This window comes from Eptesicus fuscus, chromosome 8 (genome assembly GCF_027574615.1).
Source record: "Eptesicus fuscus isolate TK198812 chromosome 8, DD_ASM_mEF_20220401, whole genome shotgun sequence".
NCBI lineage: Eukaryota > Metazoa > Chordata > Mammalia > Chiroptera > Vespertilionidae > Eptesicus > Eptesicus fuscus.
The window spans coordinates 20945268-20964938 of NC_072480.1; the positions used below are offsets into that span (position 1 = coordinate 20945268).

At 40.6% G+C, this 19671-nt stretch overlaps 1 protein-coding gene across 1 annotated transcript in view; it reads right to left on the reverse strand.

Moving 5' to 3' along the window:
- AKAP11 (A-kinase anchoring protein 11) overlaps positions 1 to 19453 on the reverse strand; it is a 61119-nt gene extending 41666 nt beyond the window's left edge. The window contains exons 1-2 of the mRNA XM_028151562.2: positions 19423 to 19453; positions 4289 to 4398 (exon numbers count right to left, since the gene is read on the reverse strand). Of these exons, the coding sequence (XP_028007363.2) occupies positions 4289 to 4348 (60 nt within the window). The 5' untranslated portion in view covers positions 4349 to 4398; positions 19423 to 19453. The remainder of the gene's footprint in view (positions 1 to 4288; positions 4399 to 19422) is intronic.
- Positions 19454 to 19671: the final 218 nt, after the last annotated feature.

Here is a 19671-nt window from a genome sequence, read left to right on the forward strand (position 1 = left end):
TGTATGAACAAAAAGGAAGTGCATATGGCCCTAGCTGGTTTGGTTCAGTGGATAGAGTGTTGGCCTGTGGACCAAAGGGTCCCAGGTTCGATTCTGGTCAAGGACACATACCTTGGTTGCAGGCTCCTCCCAGCCCAGGCCTTGATTGGGGCTCATGCAGGAGGCAACCAATTGATGTGTTTCTCTCTGTCTTTCCCTCTCTCTTCCACTCTGCCGAAAAATCAATGGAAAAATATTCTCGGGTCAGGATTTTAAAAAAAAGTGCATATGTATGTGTGCATGTGTACAAACACAGATAGAATGATTATGGTAAAACATTAACAGGGTAAATGTAAGTGAAAAATATATGTGGGGCTCACTGTATTTTTCTTCCCACAACTTTTCTGTGGGCTTGAAAATATTCAATATTTTAAATGATTCTGTTTTCTTTAATGAGTGAAGGTTTTCAGGCTAAGATACTAACATGAATTAAAAAAATTAAAATGTGAAATCTGAACATGAACTATCAATATAAACTCATGACACTTGAAGAAGCAATAAGCATTCCTACTCCTAGTTCACAGACTTTGGTTTCTGAATATTATTCAGAGTTCTTTAGAGGAATAGCCAATTCCAGGTCTGAGGAAGGGAAAGTGGAAGGTGAAACTGGGGTCAATCTGTTGTAGTAGAAACAAGGAAGCAATCAAGAATTATGAGCCTGAGACAAAAGGACATAGGGACCAGCTTGCAGGGGCTCCCAGAGGCCAAGTTTGGAATAGTTTAAGCCAGTGGTAGGCAAACTGCGGCTCGTGAGCCACATGTGGCTCTTTGGCCCCTTGAGTATGGCTCTCCCACAAAATATCACGTGTGGGCGCGCACGTACAGTGCGATTGAAACTTCGTGGCCCATGCGCAGAAGTCGGTTTTCGGCTCTCAAAAGAAATTTCAATCGTTGTACTGTTGATATTTGGCTCTGTTGACTAATGAGTTTGCCGACCACTGGTTTAAGCAACTTGATACAAATAAATGAGTGAATAAGTGACTATAAATAAATAAAGGATTGGAAAATGTATATTATTTTAAAAATCTATGAGTCCAGAGCAATACAAATAAACAAATGAATGAGTGAGGGGAAAAAACTCACTTGCCACCACTGGAAGTAACTATTCCACTAAAACATTAATCTGAAAATTGGTAATTAAAGGGCATTACCCTCCCTTTATAGGAGATATTGTAGTTCATCTAAGGTAGATGACAGAAAGCTTTTCTTTAAGAAAAAAAATGTTAGCTAATAAATGTTAAAAAAAAAAAAAGGAAAATAGAGAAAAATTACCATTTTGCAACTTCTAGGAAATAACAAGTTCGGGAAAGGGTCATTAAGAAATGCCAAAAATATTAGATGAAAGGTTGTTGAGGGAAAAAAAACACACAAGATATTTACACACAACCAAGTATCAGACTATAGATTATCTGCTAACTAAAAAATAGAAAATGGACAGCTCTTAAATTCAAGTCAAACAGGTATGTAGTATTATGCTTCAATACTAGGTATACAGAGTTACTACCTTACTCAACTGATCAATTTTTGCATCACTGATCATAGGAAAACCTGAAATTCTGTCCTCAAATCACCCTATCATGTATTCTTGCCAAAAATGTTTAACCAGAATCTAATTAATCCTTTATACCTAAATTCTAGTCTATATGAAATATAGAAGAGAAATAAGTTAAATATTGCTGTGAAAAAACAACTAAACAAATCCAGAATATGGAATATTGTACAAAAAATTGACCTAGTCTGTTCAAGTCAGTCTTGAATATATTGAGAAAGAGAGAGAGAGAGAGACTTGTTCCATGCGGATAGCACTCTCATAGACATGGTGAACATTCCTAAAACCCACTGGACTTTTTATGAGAAGTGTGGCAAGCACCAGTCCCACAAAGTGACACAGTACACGAAGTATAAGATCCCATGGTACAAGACTCCACATGGAGACAGAACAAGAAGGACAAGGATTCTCTGCATACCCAGGGAAAGCAGCATTATGACAGGAAGCAGAGTGGCTATAGTGGGCAGACTAAACCAATTTTCCAGAAAAAGGCTCAAATTACAAATTGCTGAGGCTTGAATGCATTGAGTCCAACTGTAGATCTAAGAGAATGCTAACCTTAAGACACACAGGCATTTTGAATTGGGAGAAGGAAAGAAGCGAAAAGTCTTCTTGATCCAGTTCTAAGCTTCAGCTTTTGTTTTATTCTGAAGACAATAAAATCTTGAGGTTATATTTATTTTTTTAAAAAATATTCAAATAAAAAGAGGAGAAACTTTCAGACCAAAAGAAAGTCATTAAGTCATAACCATCAAATGCAACTTAAGGCCTAGGAGTTTACACTGAATCCAAAATGGAAGTTAAGGAAGGGATTATAAAAATATTTTAAGGGTAATAAAGGAAATCTGAGTATGGCTAGTATTAGATATAAGGGAATTATGTTTAATTTTTTTAGATGTGATCATGTATTATTGTTATGTGGGAAGATGCTGTTATTCCTGGGAGAAGCATGCTGAAGTGTTCAGGGGTAAAGAGACATTAAGACTTAAATTTTCAAATAGTTCTGCCAAAAAGTAAACACACAAACACATATACACACCAAATAAGACAAAATATTAACAACTGTTGAGTACTGGTATTTGGTATACAGATTTACGTGTTGGTATACTATGCTTTTAACTCCTCAATATGCTTGAAATTTTTCATAATAACATGTTTAAAAAATAATAGAGTAGAAAGTATAGCTCTTTCTGATCTTCATAATACTTGATTCCTAATAAATATTTAATGTGTCTCTATTTTCAATGAAAAGTAAAATGCAATCTAGAGAATTCAAGTACACCTTTCAATTTCCACACTAACCAATAGGTAAGTTTTGTCATTCAGCCATATCAAAGAAAGACATCAAAAATGGGCCGAAACCGGTTTGGCTCAGTGGATAGAGCATCGGTCTGCGGACTGGAGGGTTCCAGGTTCGATTCCGGTCAAGGGCATGTACATTGGTTGCGGGCACATCCCCAGTAGGGGGTGTGCAGGAGGCAGCTGGTCGATGTTTCTCTCTCATTGATGTTTCTAGCTCTCTATCCCTCTCCCTTCCTCTCTGTAAAAATCAATAAAATATATTTTTTTAAAAAAAAATGGTACAAGTGTATGCATAATACACATACATATAAACAGTATGTAACATTTGAATTCACATACTTTTATCTAAAAGAGTTTCCAAATATTCAAATGAATTCAAACCAAATCTTTATTTTGTGCCTAATGTGGATAATGTGCTGAATAACAAAAGATATTAAAATAATAGTATGAAATTTCAGCTGTGGCCTAATTCCTCATATTAGTAAATTTGAGTCAAAAAGGTATGTAGTATTATGCTTAAAAAACAAGGTCACTAGCTCATTACTATTACTATTTTGTATGTATATTTCTTAGTTCTAATTATTAATATAAAGCAATCTGTATAATTTAATCATTCGCTTAAAGCTATGAGTCCTGTTGCTAATATGAAAAGAGTATAATACACTACAGTTTACAGAAAGTAGAAATCTGCTCACTACTGATTATCTAATACCTAGTATAGAACCTGACCTATAAAAAACATTCAAATTTATATTTCCAGAATGAATGAATGAATGAAAGAATGGGGAGAAAGCACCAATGAGAGAAGAAAGTGGCTGCTGCATCCTCCATGTCCTTACAGGAAGGAAGGTTGAAGCCCTCCAGCGCATCTTGACAGCAATACCTCTGGCAAAGTGTACATAAGAAGTACGCCCCCTGGTGGTACAGGTTCCTTGAAAAGAGAGAGGCAAGGACAGAAAAGTGGCGCTACAGGGCAAATTAGTCACCAAAATGCCAGATGCCTTCAGTCCTTCTAGCCCACGGGAAAGAAGGATGGATGGATGGATGGATGGATGGATGGATGGATGGATGGACGGACGGACGGACGGACAGACATATAGATGGGGCAGAGATAAAGATCTATAAGACAATTTACACCTAATACTTACATTGCTAAAAAGATGATAGAAAACTATGTGCTGAGAAGAAATGGGGAGGCACTGTGATCTTTAGGAAATAAGGTTCATTATCTTCATGATTTCCTATCACTACTGTCATATATTCCAATCTTTGCATTATTGTAATGTTACTAATTTCAATGAGAGTAATTTAAAAACAAGAATATCATAGCTGCTTAACAAAAAATATCAACATTTTTACTAAACTATCACTAAAAGTAATGTAATATAGAGAACTTACTTTTCTGACAGATGCTCTAGTCTTCATGCGACTGTTTCTGAAAGTCTGGAAGGTCGCCATAACTATATTGCTGCTGTATGTGATGAATGAAGAGTTAATCCATAAGACACCTAAAGAACACATATTAAAAGAAAACAATTTATTAACTTTAGTGACTCAGGCAAGCATTATGCCCTAAAATAACTTCTAAAATAGTTATTTTTTTTAGTAAAAACATAAAAATTCTGAGCCATAAAATTTTTACTTAGCTATTCCAACAAGAATAGTTGAAAGATATGTTAGTATCAGTACCTTAATAAGATACCACATTATTACAAAAATTTTACTTTTATGTTCAAGGTTATTATAAAGTAGTTTACTTATCATTCAATCTCACTTCCCTTTTTACTGCAAATATTTGAAAATATAAGAAAATACTTGAAAGCCTCAATAAGTATTTGAAAAACCTTTTAAAATCTAAAATAGAGAATATCACAAAAAGATTACAGTCTTCTTTTCTTGTCTCCTAAAAGTCATAGGAATCAAATGGAAAACAATTTATAGAAGGCACTCTATCCTCATAGCAACTGTGAATGCACTAGACCTGTGGTCGGCAAACTGCGGCTCACGAGCCACATGCAGCTCTTTGGCCCCTTGTGTGTGGCTCTTCCACAAAATACCACGGCCTAGGTGAGTCTATTTTGAAGAAGTGGCGTTAGAAGAAGTTTAAAAAAATTGGCTCTCAAAAGAAATTTCAATCGTTGTACTGTTGATATTTGGCTCTGTTGACTAATGAGTTTGCCGACCACTGCTCTAGACATTCTTACTTCTTGAGCAGATAGGTTTGATAATATACAAATAAAACTGTGAAATCTGTACATATCAAATTAAAATCAAATAAACAAAAACAAATTCTTTATATAGTAACTAGAGGCCCAGTGCATGAAAATTCATGCACTGGAGGGGTTGTCCTTCAGCCCGGCCTGCTGCTACCCAGTGATCAGGGGAAGGAGACACCCCCATCACACCTCTGCTGCTGCCATTGCCAGCAGCGTAAGCCTCGGCTGGCCCTGGTTACCTGAGCCTCGGGCGGCCCTGGACAGCTGGGCAGCCGCCATCCGAGGCTTGCCTGTGCCTTGGGCCAGCCCTGGGCGGCTGGGGGGCTGAGGGCACTGGGGGACTCAGGAGGCAGGCACCCCAGCGGGGCTGAGGGGAATGGGCGCCGTCATCTTTGAGGGCGGGGCAGTCAATTAGCATATTCCCGCCTTATTGGCTGTGGGTGCCGCCATCTTTGAGGGCAGGGCAGTCAATTAGCATATTCCCTCCTTATTGGCTGTGGGTCCTGCCATATTTGAGGGCGGGGCAGTCAATTAGCATATTCCCTCTTTATTGGCTGTGGGCACTGCCATCTTTGTGATGGCGTGAGTGTCGATTAGCATATTCCCTCTTTATTAGATAGGATCTTAACAGCATACTAGAGTTCAGCAAATATCCAAATTCAATAATGAATGGTACTTAAAACACATGCGTGCACATGTGTGCACACAGACACAAAGCCCTTGGTAAACACTCTAAAATTAAGTCTTAACTTTTTGATCAATGCTTTTTTTTTTTTTTTTTTATTTTTTTATTTTTTTTTTTAAATTTTTTATTGAGGTATTATATGTGTACATATCTTACTATTACCCCCCCCACCCCACACCCACACATGCCCTCCCCCCCCAGAGTTTTGCGTCCATTGTTTATGCTTATATGCATGCATACAAGTCCTTCGTTTGATTTCATAACTCCCCCACCTTTCCCAAACTTTCCCCCTGTACTTTGAAAGTCTGTTTGATGCTTTACTGTCTCTGTATCTATCTTTTTGTTCACCACTTTATAATGTTCTTTACTATCCCTAAATGAGTGAGATCATGTGGTATTTTTCTTTCATTGACTGGCTTATTTCACTTAGCATAATGTTCTCCAATTCCATCCAGGTTGCTGCAAATGATGAGAATTCCTTCTTTTTTATGGCAGCATAGTATTCCATTGTGTAGATGTACCACAGTTTTCCGATCCACTCATCTGCTGACGGGCACCTAGGCTGTTTCCAAATCTTAGCTATTGTAAATTGTGCTGCTATGAACATAGGGGTGCATATATCCTTTCTGATTGGTTTTTCTAGTTTCTTCGGATATATTCCCAGGAGTGGGATTACTGGGTCAAATGGGAGTTCCATTTTCAGTTTTTTGAGGAAACTCCATACTGTTCTCCACAGTGGCTGCACCAGTCTGCATTCCCACCAGCAGTGCACGAGGGTTCCTTTTTCTCCGCATCCTCGCCAACACTTGTTGTTTGTTGATTTGTTGATGATCAATGCTTTAATAAAATACCTTTGAGAGCTTAAATCAACTCAGTATTAATCACTTAATATCAACATCTGACCACAGTAACTTGGTCATTCATTCAACATTTACTTGCATTAGATGCTATGGATACAGGGGAGAACAGCCAGGAAAATGTTTTATTATAGTAAAGGGTGGGAATGGGAATTGAATTCTAAATCACTAAATAACTAAAAAATTTGAGTCAATCAAGATTTAAGAAATGGTTAATTAGTTTCAATCAAACTTGTCTTATAAAAATTACCTAACTGCCCTGGCCAGGTGGCTCAGTTAGTTGGCACATATTCCATACACCAAAAGGTTTTGGGTTCAATTCCCAGTCAGGGCACACACCTAGGTTTTGGATTCGATCCCCAGTTGGGGATGTTTCTGTCTCTCTACCTCCCCCCTGCTCTCTAAAAAAATCAATGACCATATCCTGAGATGAGGACTGAAAAAAAAAAAAAAAAAAGAATAACCTCATAGAAGTTTTAAAGACATTCAGTTATTAATATAAATTTTATTATAAAGAGACTTATATGGAAAACCAAACTTCAACCTAGTCCCATCAGAACTGCAAAAAACCCTAAAGTTTAGCGGAGTTTTAATTTTATATTCTTGTACTAGAAATAAAGCTGAAGTGTGTGTGTGTGCACCCACACATACACCTTCCTTTAGAGATTACTAGGTTCTAATTTTCAGACAAAAAATTATGACTAGAGGCCCGGTGCACGAAATTCGTGCACTTGGGGGGGGGCGGTGTCCCTCAGCCTGGCCTGTGCCCTCTCGCAGTCCGGGAGCCCTGGGGGGATGTCCAACTGACAGGTCAGTTAGCCTAAGCCATCAGTCGGACATCCTTAGCATTGCCACAGAGGCGGGAGAGGCTCCCACCACTGCCTCTGTGCTCGCCAGCCGTGAGCCCGGCTTCTGGCTGAGCGGCACTTCCCCTGTGGGAGTGCACTGACCACCAGGGGGAAGCTCCTGCGTCGAGTGTCTGCCCCCTGGTGGTCAGTGCACATCATAGTGACTGGTCATTCCACCATTCGGTCATTTGCATATTAGCCTTTTATTATGTAGGATTGCCCTCCGCCGCACCCCCCGCCCCCCCCCCCCCCCCCGTGGGGCGTGTGCTGCACCTTGGGAACCAGTGGGCTTGACACTTTTCCTCTCTGAGCTTCATTTCTGAATACATATGCACATACAATGGGAACTGTAATCTCTTCTCCGCCTACCTCACTGGGTTGTCATGAGGAGGTTCTGAGCTAATAAACCTAGAAATGTTTCATCAAGTGATGTCTAAACCGGAAGGGGTTGTTATTTTTAAGCCCACGGGTACCCTCGCAGGTAGCAGGTGCTGATTAGGGGAGGAGGGCATGATTGTTTCCCAGGACTGTAGCTATGGAAGCTTTGCAGAGGGTTCTGCAGGCCTGGGAGGGGCAGGCTCTGGCCAGCAGCCCTGTAGTGGTAGTTGTCCCTGGAGGCACTGGCGGTGGGCAGGAAATTAGGGGGGCGCTAGGGGAGCGGTGAGGCCAAAGGGGAAGTAACTGTCAAACCTTCCCGCTTGGCGCCATTCTTTAAATTGTACGTGGCTGTTTCGAAGCTCTACTTGCTCAGGGTGGGGCTCCAATCTCCTGGTTCGGGGTGGGGGCCGGGGCAGGGCGGAGCCAGGCAGGCTAGGAGGGCAAGTTTAGCCGTGCCCCCAGTGAGGTTCAGCATGCTTCCTCTGCAGAGGGGGCGCTGCTGCTGTGGGGGGGGGGAGGGTCTGACCCTGGGGGGCGCGCTCAGGCCTGCCTCCACCCAGGTCTGGAGTTGTAGGGAGGAGAGGTGTGCCCAGCCCCAGCGGAGAGGGCTGGGCAGTGGCGGGCCCTGGGGGCACTGATGGGTGGTCGACAGCGTGCTACTGTGGGCGCCCCTGGCTGGGGTGGCGGGGGAAGAGATCGAGTGTCCGGGGTGCGGGCTGTAGCTACCCCCGAGGCTGGGTCTTCCCCCCATCCAGTCAGCCTCCCCGTCCCCCCGAGGGTGCAGGGGCTGGGGTAGGGTGTTCACCCATCCCCCTGAGGGTGCGGGGGCTGGGGTAGGGTGTTCACCCATCCCCCTGAGGGTGCAGGGGCTGGGGTAGGGTGTTCACCCATCCCCCTGAGGGTGCAGGGGCTGGGGTAGGGTGTTCACCCATCCCCCTGAGGGTGCGGGGGCTGGGGTAGGGTGTCTGTGCAGGGGAAGTGGAAGAGCTCCCGGTGGCTGCTTCCTCTTCCTTCTTTGCAGTCCGGGCTCCTGTCAGGCGCTCTCCTCAGACCCCCAGGAACTTGGCTCCTGCCGCCCACCCGCTGCTGCGCATGCATCAATATGCAAATTGGTCGTTACAGGGACACCTTCACGAACAAATTAGCATATTACCTCTTCATATACATAGATACTATTCTGAACTAAGATAAATCCTAGTGGTCTAACAATAAAATTTGATTAATGACTTGACCTGAAGTAGGACTGCAAGAAAGGAAACAGGTCCCAAAAGCACAAGATAAAGAGAGACACCAGGATTCAGAAAAGTATCATTTGTGTTCCTGTTCTACTTCTCATTAGCTTTGTTTCCTTTAGGTAAATTGCATTATCTCTGGATCTACTTCCTCAATATATATATATATATATATATATGTATATATATATATACATATATATATATATACATATATATATATGTATATATATATACACACACACACACACACACACACACACACACATGTACATATTACCTCACTCACCCAGCAAGTTTATTGTGGGAATCAAATGGAAAATAATTTATGGGAGGCACTTTGGAAACTATAAAACATAGGTATAATAAAAATTAAAATATTTATTGAGCAAAATGAACAAGAGGACCAAAATTATCAAAACAAGGTGTAGCCGGAACCGGTTTGGCTCAGTGGATAGAGCGTCGGCCTGCGGACTGAAAGGTCCCAGGTTCGATTCCGGTCAAGGGCATGTATCTCGGTTGCGGGCACGTCTCCGGTGGGGGGTGTGCAGGAGGCAGCTGGTTGACGTTTCTAGCTCTCTATCCCTCTCCCTTCCTCTCTGTAAAAAATCAATAAAGTATATTTAAAAAAAAAAAAAAAAAAAACAAGGTGTAAATATAAAGATTTATGTGGCCAAAACAAGAAAATAATCCTTTTATTTGTCCTAGGCCAACTCACTCCCCTTCCCACCCCCCGAGTTCTCTTCAACTGCCAGAGCCCTTAGGCCAATGGACTTGCCTCAAACTTCACGTAAAACATGTAATATAGAGGTCAACGCAAGGGTTTCAGAAAACTCTCAAATTCAGCTCCCAAGGAAACTGACACCACCTTTCTGGAGGGCAATTTTGAAATGCATATCAAAACCCTGAAAATATTCCTACCCTATGACACAATTCTACTTCTGGGAATCAGCAAAGGAAACGATGATTCTGGAGCATCTATGGTTCTAACTAAAGTTTATAAAGCACCAAGTGCTTTGCTGAGATTATTAAGTTAATACCTCATTTAATCCTTAGGACTGGCTAAGTAGCATTCCAATTTTATAATTAGAAAAACAGGCAAGTGGAAATTAAGCAATTCATCCAAGCCCACACAGCAAGCAGTAGAGTGAGGACTCAAATCCAAATCTTCAAACTCTAATAACCAGGCATAAAGGTTTGAAAAGCTGTTCATCACACTTTATCATAGAGAAAAATAAGCAGCGGTCAAGATACCAGAAAAAAGGGAGTTACTGAATAAATTGGCATGCATTCCTGAGATGGTAATGGCAGCCTTTTAAAAACAAAGAGGAAGGGCAGACAGGAGAGGCGCACAAAAAATCTTTACTTTCTCTGACTCCTATAAAAGGGCGGAGTTGAGAAAAGAGACAGGAAAAAGCAATAACCTTTGCAGCTGCTGACAAGAGGCAATATGAGCAAAGATTAAACACGAAATCATTGGAGGCTTCACCAGGAAAAAAACTGACCAATTATCTACATGAGCTGCTCACCTGAAGGTGCGACATGCCATGCCCACCTCAGGCAGAAGAAAGAGTCACAGTGAGCTTGTGGGGAGGCCTGTGGTGCTCTCAGACAACATCCCAGATCTGATCTCTCTAGCTACCCCAGTTGACTCTACCTACAATATTTCTGAGTAGCAAACCTAGATAAAACACTCTTTTCAAAGCAAAAATGAATGACCTATAAAGAAAAAATTTTTAAATAAATAAAACAAATATAAGAAGGAATAAACTAAAGAAAGAAAAAAAAATCCAGACAAATATAACCATGCCACCCAAAATTCACACTATTTATTTTCAGGATAATATCTCAGAATTTATGTTAATAAAAAAGAAACTAAATTTAATTTCATATCTACACTTTTCTTCACTCATTGAAAAAAAACACAATTATGAACCCTACTCCTTCACTGTGTATATCTTAAATGTAAGTAAAACATCTCACAAAGAAAAAAATCTATCAGAGAATGTCTATGCAATGGTCCATAAAAGTGGACCTAACATGAGATTAAATGACTTGCACTCTGGTAAAGAAAAAACAATCACTTTTGGAAATGATGCCAAGACAGATGGAGAGAAAGAGTAACAGAGCAGAGTTACTTCATGATCTTATATAATTAGAGTGTATGTAGTTTTAGATAGATTTCATAAGAGGAGCAAAAATACAGTATTTTTCCTGAGGACACTTCTGTGTTAAAATAATAAACTTTTCATTTAATGCTTTTTTTTTTTTTTTTGCTCTGTGACCTATTCTGGGTGAATAAACAAGAGTCCTAAACAGGAAAATACTAATTGTTTTTCTCTATAGTCAAAGAAGTGAAAGTGAACCTAAGTCATTTTTAAAAAAAGCAGATCCGAGACAAGAAAGTACAGACAGACAAGGCAAACAAGTCAAAAGTGAGCTGCCAGAGCCCAGGAAAGACACAGGATATAAAAATAATATAAAATCCCTTAGAAGCAGCAAAAAAGCAGAACACACATTGTTTAAAACACTGGAACACCAAGGAAGTTTTAAGAAATACCACAAAATATAAAATAAAACAAAAGAAAGCAATTAAAGAAACAACTATAAAGGGTACAGAAAACAGAGATATGGGACACTCTGAATAAGTTATACGTATCCCTTAATCCTGCAATTTCACATCTTATCCTACATATATACTTACAAAAATCCACAAAGATATATGTGAAAGAATATTAAAATAAAATAAGATAAAATACCAAAACTAATCTATAAGTCCATCAATTAAAAGAAATCATAATATATTCATATTATTATTACCCAGCTGTTGGAAATAGTTATACCAATACATATTGATATGACAGCATGTCCACAGAATATAAATGGAAAAAACAAGTTACAGAACAGTGTAAATAGTGTGTTCTCTACTTGTGATTAAAAGAAAAATTTCAAACACAATTCTGACACACTTATGTGTGTGTATGCACACACTTAGGAAAAATGACAGATACAGACTAAATTCATGATAGTGGTCACTCGTGACAAGTTGTTTTTTTTAAATGTTATAAAATGTCATATAACATGGGAAGACTAGTGTCCCAGTACACTGATTCATGCACATTGAAAGGAAACTAATTAGAAGAAATCCTATCTAATAAAAGAGTAATATGCAAATTAACCATCACTCTGCTACACCAACAAGCCACACCCACCAGCAAATCAGGAGCGAGTATGCAAATTAACCCAACCAAGATGGCTGCGGCCACGGAGCGAGCAGGAGGCTTGGGTTTCTCCAGCAATGGAGGAAGCCAAGCTTCCACAGCCCTGGCCTGCCTTGGCCCCGGCTTAAGGCTACAAATTTTCAATTATAGAAAATAAATAAATCCCAACAAAAAGGGCTGCGGCCATGGAGTGAGCAGGAGGCTTGGCTCTGCTCAAGGCTACAAAGTTTCAATTATAGAAGATAAATAAATCCCAGATACCAGGGTCTCCACTTGGGTCACCGGGGGGCGTGGCCGGCCTGCAAACCACCACAGGCCCCTCGCCCAGGCCACCCCATGGCCCAAGGGAACCCCGACCCTGATCCGAGACACCCTTCAGGGCAAACCAGCCGGCCCCACCCGTGCACCAGGCCTCTATCCTATCTAATAAAAGAGTAATATGCAAATTGACCATCACTCCAACACACAAGACGGCTGCCCCTATGTGGTCAAAGATCCTGCCCCCATGTGGACACAAGATAGCCACCACAAGATGGCCAGCTGGGGAGGGCAGTTGGGAGGGACCAGGCCTGCAAGGGAGGACAGTTGGGGGCAATCAAGCCTGCAGGGGAGGGCAGTTAGGCATCAATCAGGCTGGCAGGGGAGCAGTTAGGCATCAATCAGGCTGGCTGGGGAGTGGTTAGGGGGTGATCAGGCTGGCAGGCAGAAGTGGTTAGGGTCAATCAGGAAGGCAGGCAGGAGAGCAGTTGGGAGCCAGCAGTCTTGGATTGTGAGAGGGATGTCCGACTTGCCGTTTAGGCAGTTGGACTAGGATCCTACTAGGATCGGGCCTAAACGGGCAGTCGGACATCCCTCAAGGGGTCCCATATTGGAGAGGGTGCAGGCTTGGCTGAGGGACACACACCCCTGTGCATGAATTTCATGCACCTGGCCTCTAGTATTTTAATACCGCTATTCACGTCCTGCTAATGAAAAGAAAATAGGATTCTACCGAGTCTCCTATCTACCTACTCCAGGACTTCTGTGAGGATCAAATGAGAAGAGGCATGGGAAAACGCTTCACAAACATTTGGTTAAACTGTAAAATGTTTACACCTGGCTATAAAGCAAGTTGGGTTCCTGGGCTGAAGAAACTCCAAGGATACTAGTCGCTAAAGAAAGGAAGCTGGGCGATGCTACATGACGTCATTACCTGGTGCCCACAACCACAGTTTCCGAGCTGAGCTGGGCTTCGAGTGATGGTTAATTTGCATATTACTCTTTTATTAGATAGGATTTCTTCTAATTAGTTTCCTTTCAATGTGCATGAATCAGTGCACTGGGACACTTGGCAGTGTTGGCTGCGATTTGGTGGGGTGGTCTTGGCAGTGTTGGCTGCGATTTGGTGGGGTGTCGCTCTGGGGTGGTGGCGGGGCCTGTGTCCCACTTGGGGGAAGCTGAGTGTTGGTTTGTCCGCACCAGTTCTGTGGTGCCATTTATTTTTAAATGGCCAGTGCTTGTCATGGCAGCTCCTGCATTGAGCGTCTGCCTCCTGGTGGTCAGTGCGCATCATAGCTACCGGTCAGATGGATGGACACTTAGCCTTTTATATATATAGATAATAAATTAAGTGAAATAAGGCAGGTTCCAACATGTTCACATTATCTCCATTTTATGTAAAATCTGTATTATTACATGTGTATATTTTTATGTGCAATAAAAGAGAACATATATTAAGGGGTATAAATATTAGTTTTGTCTGGGTAAATGCAATATTGTGTGTTTTATCTTTCTTTCTGCAAACATTTTTTATAATAAGAAAAACAAATACTTCCCAGTCTTTTCTCCTCTCCTCTGGCCTAAGAAATGTTCAAGACAGCATCATCTACTCCTTGGCCTTTTTATAACATGACTTAACCAAGCCAAGGAGTCTCTGAGAACGCCTTCCTAGTCTTCCATCAACAATAGTGTCCTGCCCTAACTGGTTTGGCTCAGTGGATAGAGCATCGGCCTGCGGACTGAAAGGTCCCAGGTTCGATTCCGGTCAAGGGCATGTACCTTGGTTGTGGGCACATCCCTAATAAGGGGTGTGCAGGAGGCAGCTGATAGATGTTTCTCTCTCATCGATGTTTCTAACTCTCTATCCCTCTCCCTTCCTCTATGTAAAAAAAAAAAAAAATCAATGAAAAATATATATTTAAAAAAAAACAATAGTGTCCTATCTTGACTCTCTTCCTACTGCACCCATTCTCAAACTTCAGTACACATAAGGATCAGCTTACTTCTAAAATCTGCCCCCAACCCCCAAGATCTAGATTTAGGTCTACATGGAAAATAGAAATCTTTATTTTTTAACAAGTACTCTTTTATTTTTGATTGAGAAACACCTATCTCTCTAGCCATTACATTAGTCACCGTCTCTAAGTTCTTTTATAATTTGCTACTCAAATACTAATATTTTCTTTTTTAATCCTCACCAGAGGATATTTTCCCATTACTTTTCAGAGAGAGTGGAAGGGAGGAAACAGGGGGAGAAGGAGAGAGAAACATCAATGTGAGAGAGACACATGGACTAGTCACCTCCCCCACAAGCTCCCGCTGGGGGGCGGAATCCAATTCAAAACCCAGGTACTTGCCTTGACCAGGAATCGAACCGTTGACACTCTAATCACTGAGCAACACCAGCCAGGGCCTCAAATACTAATATTTTCTAACCTCTACCTCGTCCTCTTTGGCATTCATACTATTTAGTTTTCCAAGGATAGTTTATCTCTACCATTGGTTTTTACTATGCACATAACTCCCTAATATGTATGTATATCTTCAGTACACTTCGTGCACTTTAGTTTCAGTTCCTTATGTTCAATTTTCTGTTAGGTACTTCTGACTAAATGTCCCAATTACCCCAAAATTAATATGTTTGAAAACTGAATGACACTTTCTCTCTAAACAATCACCTCCTGCATTCTTTGTATCAGGAAGAGTCAGTAAACCAAATAAGCCGGTAAGCCAAGCTAGAAACTGACCTTCCCTTCAATCACTACAGACTACCACATCTAGTAAATCACCAAGTCCTGACCCATCCTCCTCCTAAACATTCATCAAATCTACCGTTTCTTGCATCAGCTGAACTGCTACTGACTCTTCATGCATCAGTTCAAGGGCCTCCCTAGGAAGGCTTGGCTCATCTCCTTGCCAAACAGTAGCCACCTCCTTTATGCTGCCAAAGTGATTTGTACTTTATTTTTCTGGTGCAATGGTTTGCATGCTTCCCTCCTATTGTGAGTTCCTTGGAGACAAAAGTGTTTTATTGTATTTGCATTCTAACACAGTAAGATTCAAACATCTGCTCAATTAATAAAAATTAATTCTTTTTAAAGTGCAAAGTATGTCTTTAAATGTTTAAATGGATACATTTAATGAATTATTTGAGAAAATAAGACTACAATAATTTCTAATTTTATAATATTTGAGAAATATTTACAGTATGTGCTCCAAACAAACATTCTGACAAATCCCAAACAAATGGCCAAGTGTTAAAAATTAATATTCTGTTCAATATGACTATAACAAAATAAGACAAAATATGTAAAACAGTGGTTTTCAAACATTTCACAACGGGCAAAGCAGGACTATGATCTGGCTACATCCTTGTCACAACATAGGGAAAGGAAAGCCTCACCTAGCTGCAGAGACAAAGATCAGGGTTCAGGAAGGCCAAAGTGTCTAGAATTTGTAGGGCAGAGTACTGGAGAGAGAGCTCAGGAAGAGTAACAACTTTAGAAATGTGCAGATGAGTTCCCCTAGAGTCCCTGGCTCAATATTGATCTGTGCAGAATATCTGAGGTTGGGAAAATAACTACCAAAGAGCAATAGGCCAAACAATACCTGGATCCAGCCAGGACTTGGAATAGTTTGCATCTCCACCAACCAAAGTAGAAAAACCTTGCAATATATCAGGCAATGGTTGAACTCCTAGAGATTGGGGAAAAACAGAGGATCAAGAGAGAATCCAAAGGGACAACCATAATAAAGTGTTCCTGGGCAGGTAAACAAAGAACCACAAATAGGTAGCAGTCTGAAAAGCAGGTGAGGTAGATTTAGAAGAATTTACTGTGATTAAATTCAAGAAATAGTTTTAAATATGAAGTGGTCATCACTAGACTTCTAAACTCCTGAGAGTGGAAATGATATTCTTTCTTTTTTAATATGTTTTATTTCCTCCCTGTCCACACCGCTTTCTTAGAGAACTTTCGGTACCCAGTCTAAAAAAGTACAAACTGTGAGACACACCTAAGTCTCCTCTCCATTCATTTTCCCATTTTCATCTTCCCCCAACCACAGCCCACTGAACTAGAAGGGGTACCTAACCATTCAGATTCTCTCTTCAGAAATTCAGAATTCAGATACAGAGGTATTTGTTGAGAATCATACTTCAGTGTCAAAGTGGGTCTGGTGTTGGCACCATGACAAATCAAAGTTTCATGAAAACCAAAGTTATGGGGAAGCAGAAACCAGGAGCTTTAAAGAGAGGGACAATCTGAAAAAAAACCACACACACACAAAAAAAAAACTGGAACAGACATAACAGAGTACTAGTAGCAGAAAACATAGAGTAGCAGAGAATGAGAACATGAATTCCCAGAAAAAAACTAGATTAACCCCTTGAAGATGTTTTGGTCCCTAGGACACTGAGCTGGAGTAGACGTCATACAATAGACTTTAAAGGCAGTCATCTAACTGTCTGACAAACACCTTTTTTTTAAGGTGTTTTTAAAGTAAGTTAATTCAAATGGGGTTTTGTTCCTCACAAATAATCCTCAAACTATTAAAAGAGGTCAATGAAAAAAAGACTGAGTAAGCAACTACTACGCTCTTTACAATACCTTTTGAGGTATGTTAACTCTTTCAGGATGAGGAAAAAGAGGCTCAGTAATATTTATAGATCTGCCAGATTCCAAAACCTAAAAACTCTTCACAATTTACCTCACTTGCACTCAAGTAAACATACTCCCTGTTTCAGGCCACTACATCACTTCTTATTTCTTCCCATGAAACATTCTCAGATTAATCCAAAAATGTTAAAAATGTTTTCTCCTTTTATCCTGCCAAGTTTCTAATCTATAAACATGGAGGAGCAAAAGTAGGTTTACAGTTGTGAGTACATAAAATAGTTTATTCTTGTACTATTATTTAAAACTAGAGGTCCAGTGCAGGAAATTTGTGCACGGGTAGGGTCCCTAGGCCTGGCGGAGATAAGGGCCGATTAGGGTCTTCTGGCTGCTGTCCAGGGCCTTCCTTCATTCCGCACCGCCCCCTGGTGGTCAGCGCACATCATAGCAAGCGGTCAAACTCCCAAGGGGACAATTTGCATATTAGGCTTTTGTTATATAGGACTAGAGGCCTGGTGCATGGATTTGTGCACCAGTGGGGTCCCTCGACCTGGCCTGCGCCCTCTGGCAATCAGGGACCTCTCAGGGGGTCGGAGAGCTGGTTTTGGCCCGATCCCCACAGGCCAGGCCGACGGACCCCACCGGTGCACAAATCCATGCACCGGGCCTCTAGTATGCATATAAGATCTTTGGTTAATCTCTTCCTTCCTTCCCCCATCCCCCTTCCCTCTGAGATTCATCAGTCTGTTTCATGTTTCCATGCCTGTAGTTTCTGCTCCTGTGTTGAGCATCTGCCCCCTGGTGGTCAGTGTGCGGCATAGCTACCAGCCAGCCAGGCGGTCGCTTGGACTCTTATGTATATATTGTAATATCTTCCATGGGAACTGTAAACCTACTTTTGGCCCACCCTATATTTCAAATGCCTCAATTTCTAGTAAATATTTTAAAATAAAATGAACTTTTATGTATAAAAGTTTGGTCTGTTTTTAAACTGATAAAGTATTTTTCTTTCCTTTCCCCACTTCACCAATATAGACACCCTTAACTCAAGCCCAAGCTAAGCTGGTATCTTTTCCTGACCTGCCCCCACTCCTTGTTCTCTCCAAGTAGTTCATTTTATTATTAAAAGGTAGGTGACTTAATAGAAAAAGAACAAATTCGGCTTACTTAAATAATTATTCTACCCAAAGTTACTTCAATTACTTTTCAAAGGCAAGACAAAACAACTAATACTTACATCCTAAAAGCTTGAAACCCTTGCCAAAAGGTTATAAAGACCAGCAAAAATAAATAAGTCTGTTTTTCTATCCCTGAATATCATGTTGCCAATATGGAATGGGAAGGAACTTTTTTAATACAGATGGGTCTCTTTTACCCATTCTCAAAAAGACATTTCCTAAGTTTTTCACATTTTCTCCAAGTATAGACAGAACTCCACTATTTATACATGAAAACTTCCCTAAAAATGAGCAATAATGTATCATCTGATTGGGTTTGATTTCCTTTTCTAGAAGATAAGTTCCTAGAATTAAAAAATATGTATATAATATTTACACACATACATTTTAAATGTACTATCCTTCTTCAAGCCTCTAAAGCAAAAGACTTCTTCAGTTTCTAGACTTACCCCAGGAGATCAGAAGCTAGAGAATTTCTCACTGTGGTTCAGGGTCTTTGGCAAGTACCATATCCTCAACAACTAGGATGTATCACTAGTCCTTATCAATAATGCAGTTATGTGGGTAGGTACAGACATACACTAATGACTAGTTACCAGTTCAGCTTGGGATCCCATTTGTTCCAACTGCCCTACATTCTTTGACCTCTCATAAACTGCTCTGTTATAGCTGCAACTAACAGTGAAATTCACTGGCAACCCTTGCAGCAGTGCTGCTAGAAGGAACATAAAAAGTATGAAAACCAGGGTACTACTTGAAAACGAAGTGTGTTTCAAAAGATTCATTAAGTCATAACATTTTAAATGTCCTAATCATGCGCTGAGAACTGTACTTCCATTTACTCTAAAATAGTAAATAAAACATTAAAACCATCTTTGCATTATCGAGAACCCCTTATTCTCTGAGTATTTCCACACATACCAAAATCAGTGTCAATCATCATAACATCCCTAACAAGGTGGGAAGAAGCTAAGGAAAGCTTACAGGTTTTGCGAGGGACTGAATAATTACAAAGCCGAAAAAGAGAACCTGAATTTTTAACTCACGTTTGCACTAGATGTCTCAGCAGTATTTCTCGTCCTGAAATTTCCTTAACATCTTAAAGCAAAATCACCTCCGGTTTAATAAGGCTTCAGAGCACAGGGTTAAGCAGAAGAAAAGAACTGTTACCAAGTCATACTACGGTGGTGGTTTAGATTTTATTCCTCTAGTCTTTCTGTCAACGTTTTTAATACTTTGGTCACATTATGTGTTGTTTTTTATAAAGCAGCTTAGGTGCCTGGAATAACAGACGT